Below are 15,337 nucleotides of genomic sequence, written 5' to 3' on the forward strand. Positions count from 1 at the left end.
TACAAAAGGATATGAGCACCAGAAGGAGATATGAAAACACTAGTGGTTTTTTTTTGTTTTTTTTTTTTTACCACTGTAGTGGAGAACAATGGATGAGGAATGAGGAAGACAGTGAATTGCTAGGAAAATCTCCTTCATGGATCACTTAACTGTGGTAAGGATTAAGTTATGTTGTAGGATTTAAAAATCAGCGGGACTATATTCTAACCACACAGTTGTACCTGGCTGGCTGCAGACATTACCTGAAAGCTTAATAATTCACTTGCTTATGACCTAACTGATAGAGATTTATTGCAGCCTGTTTTTGCTTGTTTGTTTGTTAGTTTGTTTGTTTTTTTGTTTGTTTGTTTTAGTTCAAAAACCGCAGTGAAATTTCATGGACAATAATAAAAGCTAGAAAAACTTAAAAACTTAAAAAAAGATCTGGCCAGTGGTAAGTTACTCAAAAAGTACTGGAAATTCTTGGTCTTAACATATACCCAGTCCTTTTCTGAAACATATGCATGAACTGAAGTTCTCCTCTGATGAGCAATCAAGGTGAGATTATGGCACAGATTTCAGTTCTGGGCAGAATGGATGTTTCTATTATTTCTGAACTTAACAAGAGTTGTGCATACAGAGCTATAGATAATCACATTTATTACAATAAGAAATCAGCTGAATGTTAGTTTGTTTTTTTCCAACTTGTGGCAATGGCTCTTTCAGATCTAATAATGACTTTTTCTACTCTGTTGAACCATTCACTACCAAGCTTCAACTGCACTGTTTTCAGCATCACTGGAATGATGTATTCCATTAGGCTGCATCATCCGACTCACTGTATACTTAAAAGCGCACCTCTATTGATTTAGTCACCACGCTTGATCGCATCCCATTCATTACTTCAATTACTTGAATTATGAACCCAACAGCATTGTTTCAGAGTGAGTAACTGAGTACCAATACTCCACCTTTATTAGTCTTCCGCTTGCATTGCCAAAATCCTGTTTCATCAGATCAGCTAAATCTGACGGAAGCATAATTTAACACCAGTAACTAATAAGCTGCAGTTCAAAGGCTGTAAACTTCATTTTGACGCTCTCCAAGAAGTCTTTAGCCCTGAATGAAAAGTTTTGAGTGAATTCTAATATACTAAAAGATGCATTACTAGAGATTCACCATCCTGAGTTTTCTCATCTAACTCTCTGCAGTGCTGGGCAATAACATGATGAACTACTATGCTGTGACACTGTCAAGTACGTGATATTGCATGCATACTTTCTAAGGACTTACCTGGAAAAATACGTTAATCAGTGAACTTGGAGCAGCTTGCAATCCAATGAAAAATGACCTAAATGAAAAGACGACTTAATTGTTTAGAAGATCTGAATTAAATGTAAAGCAAACAAATCTGAAGTACGTAGTGGATCAAGTTCTGCTTTACCTCACTTCATACCAAAATCTCTATTGCACCTACACATAAGCAAGCTGCAATCTTCAAGTCAAAGATCTTTTCCAATTTGATTATGAAATACAGCAGAAGTAGAAAAGATAGCCCATAATTATTACTGCGCTAACAAAACAGGAAATGTAAAGTCTCAGGGATGAGATTCATGAAGTACAGTAAATGAAATAATAAAAAAATATTAATCTGGACTGAGATTTTTTGCTGTCCAGTCATTGAGAATGCTGTGAAAGAGGTAAAAATAAACAAGTACAGGTACTGAAGTAGGGCTACATGCTAAAAATCTGAGCAGTGGGCAGGATAGGCAGTAAACAGGTTGTGTTTAGGATGAAATCATGCTATGTGAAAATTTAGCCCTTGATTGTTTTACAGCATCCACAGACATCTCAGCATCTACTAATGGAAAGTACCAACTTCATCAGTTGGAAAACTGACTTGAACTTCATAGTGTTCTTAACTCGTCGATTAAAAATCCTAAAGCATAAATGTTTATGAGTACATGCAGACGGGTATTAGTGATAATTTACAGGGCCTCCTGTCTCCACACGTGTGTGGAGATGACACATCCTGTTGTCATTTTTAAAATTAAGATTATGAAGGGGCTTTTTGGTGTGTTTGCTTGAGAGCATCTGCGAGATGCCTCGTAATTAGACAAAGCTCTGAGTTATACCAGTGGCCAATTACTTGCTTCTGGCCTCTTCAGATCTCCCCACACCTCTTCTAAATACTGCCATTTCACAGACTGAGAAACACAGCTGAATGAATGCTTGCAGAAAGTGAGAGATGTGGTACAAGGTTCCAGCTTTTATATGGTTTTTACCTAAGACAACAGTTTTAATGTATAAAGCTTTCAGAAGTCAAGAGAATAAGGAAAACGAACACTGGCTATTTCTCTTAGGAAGAGTGCTAGAGAAAGCAACACAGCTTTCTTGTGCTAAGGCATGTAAAGAATCAAAAGAAACACTTGAATTCTTGTTTAGTCAGGTAGTTCATCTGCTCTTCCTAAGTACTTCTGATGTTATAAGGTGTAGGTCTTTACAGACCTGGGATTATTTTGGATACAGATCCAAAATGTTTATTCCAGCAAGCATATTCCATATTGAAAATGACCAGAAATATGAAAAATGACTTCAATTTTCTTTTCAGATACCATCAAGTTAAAAGAGGGCAATACAAGATGTCTTGTGTCAAGATGCATTTCTAGAAAGGAAAACACAGAAAAGCTCAGAGTCATAAAATTTAAATTAAATATTTTCCAATTTAAAGGTCGCATTCTGAGTTTTGAAACTGAGGAATCCTTCAGTTTCATTATCTGAAAGACACAGAATCATCTAAATAAGCCAATGTGAATGTAAGTCTGTAAGTATATTGACAAAACATTGAATTGAGTTTGTTTAACACATTGGACATTCCGTAACAATCATTTCAAGATAAAAAGGTTAACTCAATGCCACTGCTTCTCATTGTGTACAGTAATATAATTGGCATCTGCAGTAAGTTCTGGGGGAGCAGACTGGAATAATGAACAGCTAAATAAATAGAACTTAATGACAGTATTAATGCAATAGTTACACATTCAAGTTAACGTATGCTGGAAGCAAAGTGGAAGGCTAAAGTTCGGTAGTGAAAATTTACAACTATCCCCTCTTAGCAGGGGGCAACAGGAAAAAGTCAAAAAGATTGTCAACATAGCACTTTCATATTTAAAATACGGAAATAAAACATGTCAACTAAGATTTGAAAAAATTATTTGTACGTGAAGCTACAAAACAGAATGCTGAAGTGTTCACTTTCACAGTTCTAATGTAAGCCTAGCAAAAACAAACAAAATCCAACCAACCAAAAAGGCAAACAAAAACCCCTCAAGGCTGCGTGATTCTAAAGTGAATCCTCGTATGTTTTCATTTATACATACTAAAATAAGCATGCAGTGTAATTACATCTATTTTCCTTAAAGTAGACTGATCAGTGAAAAAAGCATCAAGTCTACCAGCATACAGATCAATATTTCAGAGTCTTTTGGAAGGTTTCAGAGATAGATATTGCTCTTTTTATGTAGAACAAGGGCAAATGCCTCTGAAAGAAATGGGCTTTACGTGTTAGTATATATATAAGCAGCATGCTTCATTCTGAGTCGTGCTGGGATAACAGAAGCTAATAACATCCATTCTGTGAACATGAGATAATATTTTATGAACAAAATATTCCGATTGAAATGCTTTATTTTTCACTTAAAAAAAAGAGGAATGGCATGACAGATGGTAAAAGGAAAATCCTTTGCACTCTTGCAATCCGACTGCAAACATAGCCATTTCTTCTATTCAAGATGCTAGTACTTAATCATCTCTTGTATGTGCAAAATAGTCATTAAGCCCAGACTCAAAATTAGAGGCCACAGCTAAACATCAGGCTCTGAGTCAATGGAGCTAAATACTTAGTGTGTGTACCCTTGACGACAAGCAGGGTTCAACCAGAGGTACCCTATAACAAAAGGAGAGGAGGGGCTATTTGAAAGGAAACACTCCTCTGTCACACCCACTCAGTGAAGTCCTAAGTGCATCAGATCTTACAGCTGGGACGAATTCACCTCTCTAATGAACTGGACACTAACACTGCTGTTAATAGCTATTCCATGGCTTTCTTCTCTCTTTGAGGCAGAAATCTACACCTGTATGTTAAACAGAATTTTAATTGAAATTAATTTCTACATATTCAGCTATTTTTTTTAATGTCAAGACTACCTATTTTATTGAATTTAATCATTACACTATCAAAGCTGTTGGTGCTAACCATGCATAATCAAGTTGTCAATATGTAAAGTGTGAAATATTGAGCATGAGTTGTTCAAATCAACCTATATGGATTTTGCCCCACTAGATATCACCATTAGTCTTACGCTTTGTTTTTATATTCTTGTACCGAGAAGTTATAGATATGGATGACCAGATCTTTAAATTGTTTGCATGATGACATTCCTATAAGAGCTAGACAAATTAGATTAAATCCACTGCAAGGTTTGGTTGAAAGTCTTGATTAACTTTTATTAATTTTCACTTTTCTGCTATTTTTATTCAGATTATTGATAACAATTAGTCATAAAATCTATCCTGCCCCCCACTCCCTTCCTGAACATCTGCTATTTCAAATAAAAGTGAATTCATCACATAATTTCTCAGCAGTAAAGCAGTTAACTCTTATGACCCAAAAGAGACTAATTCAAGCAGGTAAACCTCTTATGTCTGCTCTGATCGGCCCCTAGGCAGCATGAAGCATTTAAACTGAACTGACCAAAACTTATTGAAAAGATTGGATAAACTGAAAATCCACCTAATTAAAGAACAAATTTCAGAACTAACATATCTCAACTGAAAGAGTGCACTTATGGCCCAGGAAATATAAAACAAAACGCAAAATTTTCATTTTTCATTAAAAATTGGAATGCAAGATCTATATTTAAAGAACTTTATTAACATAGTCAAGCAGTGATTAACATTCACATCTATTATGTCACATCATACAAACGTAAATACAAAATTACTACAGTACAATATATATTCTCTGCATGATCCAAAATATTTGGTGGCCCCAAAAACTCTTTAAAATTCAGCAGCTTATCAAAAATTAAAACCATATTCTATTCAAAATGAAGTTTTGTTAGCACAGAGGCAGACTTCAAGAAAGATCACTCAATTTAGTACAGTTTGAGAAGTTGCAGGATATGTTTGAAGGAAACATTCCAACATTGTGGCTGATACAGAAACATCAGATTTAAAGCTTTCAAGCAAAACATACAACCTAAGTTGTCAGCAGAAAGATTCAGTCATCTTTCACTTTAAACTGTTCATATACTGCATCCAATTTAAAATTTTGGAAGTGTTTAGTATTAGTAAGTCAGACAGCATACAACATACCTACCTATCTATTCCCACGAAAAAAAGATAATATTACATTAGAGACTTCACCAGCCAAATATACCTACTTATACTAATATTTTTAAATATCCCCATAAAAAATCACCCAGGCCTTCTCTGTTTTGTTTCTCACCTAACGTAAGTAAAGAGATACCTAAGGTGAAAGTAGCACAATAGAATTGATTATAGAAAAATGATACTATAAGTGCTGAATTCTTAGAGATGTGGATTTGGCTTACTTAAAAAGTATACTGTAACACCACAAAGGGATACATATTTTATAGAGCCATTTTAACTTCCCTCACATACATACATTCAAGTGAGTAAGCATCCTTATTATTTTAACAGAATATACTCCGTAAGGCAAGCAACAAGAGTACTCACCTCAGAGTTTCCCCATTTAAAATAATGTAAAACTGGCTTGCTCCAACCGTAAGTGCAAAGAACAAGCATCAGTGACAGACAAAAAACAGCTTCTATTGGAGAAGAACACCTACTAGACTGATGGATGCAAGTCATCTGGAGAATGCATAGGTGAGTGCAATACACAGCTACTGATCAAGCTTCATTTACTCAAGATGAGGTTACTGGAAGTATTTATGTAATATATAACAAATACATATGCAAGTTACATCAGCATCTATGTGAGATAACTGCAAGACTTTTTATTTTTCTTATTTTTTAATTTATGGCAGTCATTTCACTGCTGAGCTTAACCTTTATCTGAGATAAAAAGTTACTCTTCAGACCCTATATAGAAGCTTTATGCATCTATTATCCCCATGGAAGTACTGAAGCAATTAGTGTTAAATTGCAAATTCTTTTCTTGACAAAATCTGAAACAAAAGATTTCCAATACGATGTTGCATTTCAAGCATTTTTTTTAAGAAATATTTCAGTTGTTCGAATATGGATGCATTCTCCTCAAGGGAAGAATGTTTTTGCACCTTTACTGTTAATACATTCAATATGAATAAAATAGGTGAAGCAAAAGTCATTATTGTCCCACAGTAGAAGGTTAATTTAGAGTGAGTTTAAGACAGAGAAGCTGCCTACCATGAAATACATGAACTGATATAATTAAGACACATTTTTATAAGCATGTGTTCTGAACAAAAAGGGTACAAGAGTATTCACCTGAGATAAAGCTAGTATTTGAGTGTTCCTAAGTAGCAATGAGTTTCGCTTGAGGAAAGCCACTTGAAGTTTTAAAATATACATTTTACTATTATACAATATATGCAGTTTAATTAAGATTGATGCTAACATAAAAGTCCTAACAAAACAAACAAAAAAAAAATCACAGTGTATCAATATTGTTAGTTACAAAATTTATGCTACTTTGTAACTTTAAAAAATTATGATTATAAATTTTAAACCCATTCTCCTAGAAGTGTATCTTCTGAGTACGAGCATTAACGAGCAATAAACTAAAGCGTAAGAATCAGCTCATTACAATTTAAATATATACATATTCATTTATTTAGAAAATAATCAAGCTTTGGAAAAAAATTACAAAATTGATTATTTTTGCTTGCACTGGTCAAAATGAACTATTATAATCATTTTTTTTTTTTTTTTTTTTTTTTTTCCTAAATGAAAAGAGCAGTTTCCTGAATGTGTAATGAAACAAATTTGGAATTGAACTTTACTTAAGAATAATTTAATATCAATTTAGAACTGCCAAAAAGATGCTTTTATAAGGATTTTAAATATACTTTCTGTTACCAACTTAGGTTGATCAGCAGCTTTTGTTCATTCTTAGAATCCTTCAAAAAGGGAAACTCAAAACAGGAGAAAGGCATATATAAAAACAGTAAACACTGACCTCCTGAGGTTTCTACAACAAAAATATTCAAGTAGAAAATCTACACCATTACTTAGCAGCGGCTATTTCTGTAGTTTAGCACACTAACAGCACTTTATTCAGTGTGTAAGGAGCAAATGAAGTAAGCCGTGCTTTTAGCATGCCAAGAGGCAGAAAACACTGGAATGTAACAAAGACAAACTCACAATTCTACCAGTATAAACATTCAGTCAACATTCAAAAACTGTCAAGACTACACCACAAGAATTAAGATGCTTTTTATATATCCCATGATGCAGTAATGGAATTATAACTGTTAATGCAGATTTGGAACTTTTCTTACCTTCCATTATACCTTAAATGGCTTCTGCAAATTCCTGCACTATATTATGCATAAGGAATATGGTTTACTTGCTTTTAAACATACCATGAAAAAACTTACTGATACAAAAGTCTACTTTGCCAGTAATGTTAATTCCTGTCTTATTTTAATTACTTGCTGTTCTGCCAGATCAGCTCACATCTATACAAATACCTATTAAAATATGTATGTACAAAAGTGGTATTCTAAATGAATTTGAGATGAGGTGGTTTTATTTGGTTAAAGGGGCTTTCTTAAATTTAATGTTTAACTAAACTCAGATTCTAGTTGTAAGGCTATATATTACTTAATTGTTTTTTATTTTATGAAATTTTTAATGCCATTTCTCTGAAATTCGTACCTAATGCTTAAACACATTCAAAATTAAAGCAAGTTTGGGTCTAAAATAATATACCATCTTATTAAATTATTCTTCTAGAATTGGGTTTTTAATTGTTTTCAGTGACTAAAACTATTTCTAATTTACTTCAGTTATTAGTTCAGAAGAAATTTAGTATTTGCTAAATTTAGTATTTAGTATTTAGCAATGTAATTTGAAAGCAATTTATCACATGCAATTTTGCAAAAAATACTACGTACTAGCATCATTGAATGTAGTTCATACAGTACATGTCTGAACTTCAAGCGTAAGAAGAACAAAGTGGGGGGTAGAGGTGCATGTAAAATGTTCATGCTATCATGCATTAAAAAAAAAATTCTCTCTAAACATAATTTTTAAGTTCACACTCACACAGCTCAAGCTTCAGTGCAATAGCTAAATCATTCAGCACTCAGAGAATAGAACCATGCAAAGAAGAGCAATTTTTAAAAAAGAACAACAACAAAAAAAATCAAAACAAAAGAAAAAAAACCTGTTATCCAGTATCCATTCTGCAATGCAAAGGTGAGAAACTAAATCTATAAAAAGGCTGTTATGGCTTAATTTTGTTTTGCAGATTAATTATGCAGCACTTGAAAAATGGAAAGGTGTGGCTTCACCTCTGACCAGCAGAGTTAAAAATCTCTCCATTTTCCTTTATCATCATGGGATACTCTGTAGGCAATCTAAATTAATAAAGACTTGCCACTTTCAGATGGACACAAGATCAAGTGTACCAGTTAGAATTTCACATTCACAGTACATAAGAAAATACACATGGAAGGAAAAGTAAAGGGTTAACTTAACAAGGATTTATTCACAGGAATACATGTAAGTAGAGGAAAAAAAAAAAAAAAAAACACAACAGAAAAGCTAAACAAATGAAATGAAGAGGATCCAAACCAACTTTCACTCTGTAGCTTTAAACTTGCACCCTTGTGCATTTAACTACATCACAAAGGGCCACCAACATGCGCCGATACAGTGTAGATACCCTGCATTATTACATCCATTAACTTAAACATCTCATTAAGATCATGCTTTGAACAAAAAGAAAGCATAGAAGATAATATGTTGAGTGGGAATAAACACAAATATAGCAATCATGTCATCAACTTCTACAACTGTCTTTACGTGCCAACTAACATTTATGCAGCCTTTAACAGGTCTTACCATGTAACTCATTTTCAGAGATTCTGATAAAGTCACTAGTATATAACCATGCAGAAAGCACATCACACTGACAGCACAGAGGCAAGTATTTTGCACAGCTATATCAGCTTTCCACATTGTGCAGGTTACACACAATACAATATCAATCTTATTCTTAACAGATCCTAAAAGATATTTCAAGGCCTAATTGTTAACTACAGTACTTTATATCTATATTCTTAATAAAAACAAAATCCACAGAATCTTAGAAAAGGAACTTTAAATGCAGGGCTATACTGAATTGGTAAACTGCAACACAAAACTGGCGCAACATAGGTAAATGTATACCAATTTCACTCTATGTGATGCAAGCATGCTACTTCCCCACTAATTTAAATTACTTCTGATCACTATGAGCCAGAACGCATGCCTGAACCTTAAACTGCACGTTAAGAATAATGCCTTACTCTAGAAATTAAATCTAATGAAGTACAATAATCAAATCATATCCGCTACCTTAAATTCTTCTTAATGTAAAAATTAAGATGTCAATCTCTCCTTTGAAGTGTCCCTCCCTTTATCCCAAAAATGAAAGGAGTGACTCATTTGGCAGCTTGCAGGTTGCTTCATTTTGCCTAAGTTAACCCTAATTAATTGGTGTTTCTATATCATCTACTGCAAGTGCCTGTTCCTAATGCAAACACAAGCTGCATTTTAACTGTACTAACTTCATTTGTGTAGTTCTTCATTAACATGCAAATTCCTAGGAATCTCATCAAGCAGGATGAAATAACGTAGAAAATCCTTACTAAAAAAAAAAAAAAAAGAAAAAAAAAAAAAAGAAGAAAAAAAGAAAAAAAGAAAGCCTTTTACTGTTTGTGACCCCCATTCTTAGGTTTCCTTTATTGTGCGCAAAATAGTTTTCCTCTTTACGTATCCCTATGGTTCAATTATATGGTTCTTATTTTGGTACAAATCCCCACAATATTCCAGAATGTGCTGTTTTGTGAAAAGATTCTTTTTTTTCTTCTTCACATCCAGTGCAGAGTTGTAATAGGAGACAGATTTCCACCCACAAAGGCTCCAGATGTTAAAACATTTCCCAACATCGACTTAATACAGTGACGGCAACACCTCCCTCCCGCCCCTCCCAGTAGGGTTGGGATTGTACTGTATTCCCTACTGGTTTACCCTTCCCCCCAGTAAAGGGTAACATTTTCCCTGGGTGCAGAGGCTCCCTCATAGTCTCCCAGACTGAAGGACCTGTAAAGGAAAAGATAAAGGCGTAGTCAAACCTTACTTTGAAATTTGAATGACAGACCTGTGCATAAAAAAATAGCCTTTTTTTTTTTTTTTTTTTTTTTTAAGCAGTAGGTGCTAATCTAAGCTTAAAAGTGAATTTGTATCTAGATGTTTCCTTTATAAGTCTGCTTAACCAAAGAGTCAATTTTTAACAGGAAGACTATTATTCCTTACAACAATGTATGCTTTAAAGCTACAATGACATTTCCAATATTGCATCTAAGCTTAGATTTAAGATGAAAACAGCTATATGTACTTCAAAAAGATTTTGCCCTTTCAGTACAAAATTATGAGGCAGTCATGATGTTCAGGATATTAAACTTACCTTCTACTAATATAACAATTTCACTTTTAGGTAGATTCAACAGGATAGCCATATTGCCTCCTCAACAGAAATGGGGAGTAACTGAGATTTTTTTTATTTTTTTTTTTCAATTTGGCATTATACTTCTACTTCATTAGAAGGAAGAAAAAAAAAAATCAACTGTATATCAAAACTAAAGTGCCCTCATTGATTAGTGTTTGAAGTTTGTTTATTTTTAATCAATTGTTCACATGAAATATGCAATTCAAAGAAAATTTATTATGCCACCAACTTTGAAAAACATTAGACTGATTTTTAAATGGATGTTCATTCAACAATACAACTGAATTACGTGATACACTCCTATATTTCTGTGCAAATATTCTAGAGCAATTACCACATTTATACAATGACTCAATGAACGAAATTAACCTGCTTTCTTTTCTGGGTAGTATAATAAATTCTTCACAGCATCACACTACTTTATACACAGGTGCTTTGTTTATACAGTCTGCACAGAAAGTATACAGAGCAAAGTGGTACACTATAGTCATTCTACATCATTCTACACATCAGCCTTCTCAAAACATCAACCTCTACAAACAGCAGAGGTGGAGAGTGTTGTAATATCCTTGACTAAGTGCCAAAACCATCCAACATGTACATAGGAATGTGTTGGATTTCACATGGATAAAGTATCTTAAACTTATTTTCTTGTCCTAGAGAAATATTCACCTTGTATTACATCTGTTATCCCCTAACCCATAAGACACACATGGAGCCTGTATCTAGTATGCTGCCTTTGGAACACACTTATTACTTGGCTTATCAAACGTGAACAGATACAATTACACTTAGTCTTCTAACCTTGATACATGACCAAGTATACTCTATACTGTTCCATAGAAAGACAATCACTTTTGCTATAGCTACCAGGATTTTGGTTCAACATTACCCCTTTCTTTTTCTCAGAAGATATCTGATAGAGCTCATCTCAAAACTTTAATCTAGTCCACTAATATTTTCATAAGGCAGAAATAAGAAGAAAGTACACAATACAACTATTTTGAAAGGAAGATTCATGTGTTTACCTCTAATTATGGGACTGCAGCTACAATGCACGAGGTTAAACTCCATAGTAAGCTGCAAGGCGCTCTTTTAAAGGAAGAGGAAACTGGTCTGAGAAACGCCTCCAATTCTCATCTCCAACTTGATTTTTAAACCCATGAAGAATCTAAAAGCAATGAGAGGTAAGTAAAAGTAATCAATGAACAGAAGACACAAGATCATCATACAAGCAATATATGTAATAGCCTTCAATCCTCTAGATTCTCAGTTGTATAGCTGAACTGTCCCATTAACTAGATTTCCTGTAATATTTAATGCCTTCCTTAAAAGAAAAAAAAAAAAAAGGATCTGTTACGTAATGTACAGAATATAGTTAGCCATTCAAATTAGTATTTATTTATTAACATGACTTACAGGTTAGAGGTAGCCCATTTCACAATGCTAACTGTTTTGTCAAACTACACACTTTCTGTTAATTATTACTGTATATGTATTCCATTTGTAAATGTGTTACAGGTTCTGCAAGAAAAAGTGAGTCAGAACCACAGCCGGTACTTTACAGGATTAATGCCTTTTAATTTCTAGCACAAATTAAAAACAATCCTACAAAAGCTGTGTTTTCCCATGGAACCTGTTGGCAACTGTAACTAAAACAGAAGTTGTTAAAATCTTTTGTACTTTGACACAGCAGGGATCTACAGCAGTAAAAATGCCAGCATAAGAGACAAGAAAACGTCCTCACCTATTGGTTTCAGTCTGGACTCTTTAATATAGTAACTTAACTGAAAACTATGAAAATTAAATGATTATATGAAAAGGGCCTTAGAATTTATGCTCTGAAAACATTAGGTTAATAGCTAAACATCAGAAAGAACAAAAGCAGGTGCAAAAGCTCTTCCTCACAACAAAACTACTAGAGAGTCTCAACATTTTTTTAATTTTCTTTTTTTTAAACTCAACTATACCTAATTATGGAATGGCCTGTCATGAAAACATTTTTACAAAAAAGGCACTGTCAAATTCAGAGCTGATAGTATAGAATTCACCCTCAATACATCATTTTCAAACAGAGCTGTCACTGAACCAGATTTAAGAGTAGAGACATCACAATTAATTTAACTGTGTTTTTCCATTAAGGAGCTCATCCAAAAACAGATTTCTTTCCTTACCCTAACAGATTAGCCAGCCACCAAAACTACAAAAGAGATCTAAAAATGTTTAGGTATGACAAAACGAACATTTTAAAAAAATAATAATAATTAAATAAATCCTCTTCCAGTATTGTTTTAGCAGATGAACTTCAGCTAGTGTCTTTAGATGTCTCATCTTTAAAAAAAAGATAAAATTTTTAGGAGCATGTGAGACATCTCAACACTGACAGCTGTCTTACCCGTGCTTTTGGAAGGGTTATTTCCTCTATCAGCTCTAATGCCAATTAACAAAAAATCACACAAAAAGACTCCAGGGAACTGTGAAAAATGTTTTTTATCCCACAGTTCCTAAATGGCACAATCTGTTGTTCAGTTGGCAAAGGGATCCAGTCTAATGAGAAAGTAATCTAAAAAAATCATATGCCATCGCTTGATGAAAGTTCTGACTCCATTCTTGCATGGAGAAAGGCAAAAGAATACACTGTAAAAAGCCATGCACACCCTCATACAAAGTGGTCAAAACCCACTGTGTCAAGTTTGGATGCATTAGATCCTGCATGAATATCTTGGAAAGAATCTGAGAAGTGTTTAACTTACTAAGGCAAGTATTGAGTGCTAAAGGACCAGTGCAGAAACATGTACTGAAAATGCTTAAAACTGTCATCACAGACAGCATCCTGGACTTTCTTTTAAGCTTTTAATATTTGTTATTTCCTCCTGACACTAGAATACTCACCACTGCATATTTCCTGAACTCGATGCTTCTTTCTAGCTCCTCAGAGAACTAGTCTGCTAATTTAGGAGGCAGAGTTTTTTGTTTTCGCTCCTCAAGATGGGATTTGAAGATTCCAATTTATGTTCTGATGCTGACACTTTGAGTTACTTCAAGAGAAAATGCAATACTGGCCCATGACCCTAATATATTCTTGGAAATACAGTCTATTTCAGCTTTAAGAGGAATTTCATTAACTTGTGACATACATCCTTCCTAAAACAAAGATGTTTACTGAACAAGTAAAAGCATCTGTTCAAGAAACTGAAATTAGGGGTTTTATTTAGTTATTTTTCCTAACTTAAGACATGGAACAGATAATTTCAGGGTGGTGGGTTTTTTGCTTGTTGCTTATTTCATTTTTCTTTAATCTCTAATGACAAGTTGTCTAGGATATATGTCCTACATTCAGCGTACACTGGTTCCCTGAAGATCTGCTCACCCAAGATAGAAGACAAAGAGACCACGATGGCACTGTCATATTTTTCATTTGCATTCTTCTAGACATTTCTGTTAAATAAAGTGCACTTCTTCATGGCAAAAGAAAAAATCTTGAACTATACAGATATCATTTTCTAAAGATGACTTAAATGTGGTATAAAAAACCTTGTTTTTCAAAATGCAGTCAAACTGCTGTAGACTGACATTTATGAAAAGCTCTCTGAGGATGATTTTTTTTTTTTTTAAAGTAAAATCCTAAATGAACTTTTCAATACCATTAAAAAGAAGTCTGTAGTAACTTGAATGCACTTAAGTAAATATAAGTAAAAAAAAAAACACCCAACCTTCAGACTGTTTTGATGTTTTGTCTAAAGTTCATGACTTTGCAAAGAAGCTTCAAAATGCAAGAAGTACTGACTGAAATACACAGCAAAAAAGAAACAGAAGATCCCGAACCATAATCAGGATATATTGATAAGAGATGAGAAACATTACCTTACAGAACATGTCTCGGAGATCATCTTTTGGGCTAATCCACGATGCAACAGCATCACAAAAAAAAATAAAGTCCTATAAGATTAAATAATCACATAGGTTAGAAACCCTAATTTATAGGTCTGGAAACAATGCTCAACTCATTCTATTAACTGTACAAGATTTCTGATCCTAATTCAAAAACTGATTTTATTTCCAGTTAATGCAGGCAATAATGGTAAACTAGTCTACACTTAGATGTACAGAAATATAAATAGAGTTGGGGCATCTTTGTTTGATAAGGTTTATTTAATTAAAAAGCCAAAGTCATACACACAACAGCATAAAAGGGCAAACCAAAACCACAACACCTTTCCTCTCACAACATAACTAGCTAACTCAAATTCTTTCAGTTCAATCGTACAAATTCCAACACAAACCATTTTAACCATCAAGCAACAAATAAGACCATAAGACCAACTTTGTCTCATAAACTTCCAGCTGGAAAAAAAGCAGCTGTATTTCTTCAAGCAGAGCTAGAGTTTATTTAAGGGACACACATGACATTCAAAAACAAAACTGTATCATAATCCCTGCAACATAGTTCACCTGCTGTTATGCACTACATTTCTTACTATATTGCTAAGATACCACCCTTCAATAATTGACAGTGCACGTGTGTTTTGATAAGAACCGAAGATAACTACTACAGAGAAAGAGAGATGGGAAAATGAGAGGAGTTCTTAATTTTCTGCTCTCTTTATGTGTGAA

At 33.8% G+C, this 15,337-nt stretch overlaps 1 protein-coding gene across 2 annotated transcripts in view; it reads right to left on the reverse strand.

Annotated features, from left to right (window-relative positions):
• Window positions 1–4,892: 4,892 nt before the first annotated feature.
• TNPO1 (transportin 1) overlaps window positions 4,893–15,337 on the reverse strand; it is an 81,615-nt gene continuing 71,170 nt past the window's right edge. For both annotated transcript variants that reach the window (XM_085212590.1, XM_085212591.1), the window contains exons 23-25: window positions 14,588–14,662; window positions 11,752–11,894; window positions 4,893–10,317 (exon numbers count right to left, since the gene is read on the reverse strand). In XM_085212590.1, the coding sequence (XP_085068716.1) occupies window positions 11,787–11,894; window positions 14,588–14,662 (183 nt within the window). In that variant the 3' untranslated portion in view covers window positions 4,893–10,317; window positions 11,752–11,786. The remainder of the gene's footprint in view (window positions 10,318–11,751; window positions 11,895–14,587; window positions 14,663–15,337) is intronic.

Source organism: Meleagris gallopavo, chromosome Z (genome assembly GCF_905368555.1).
Source record: "Meleagris gallopavo chromosome Z, MGAL_WU_HG_1.1, whole genome shotgun sequence".
Lineage (NCBI taxonomy): Eukaryota > Metazoa > Chordata > Aves > Galliformes > Phasianidae > Meleagris > Meleagris gallopavo.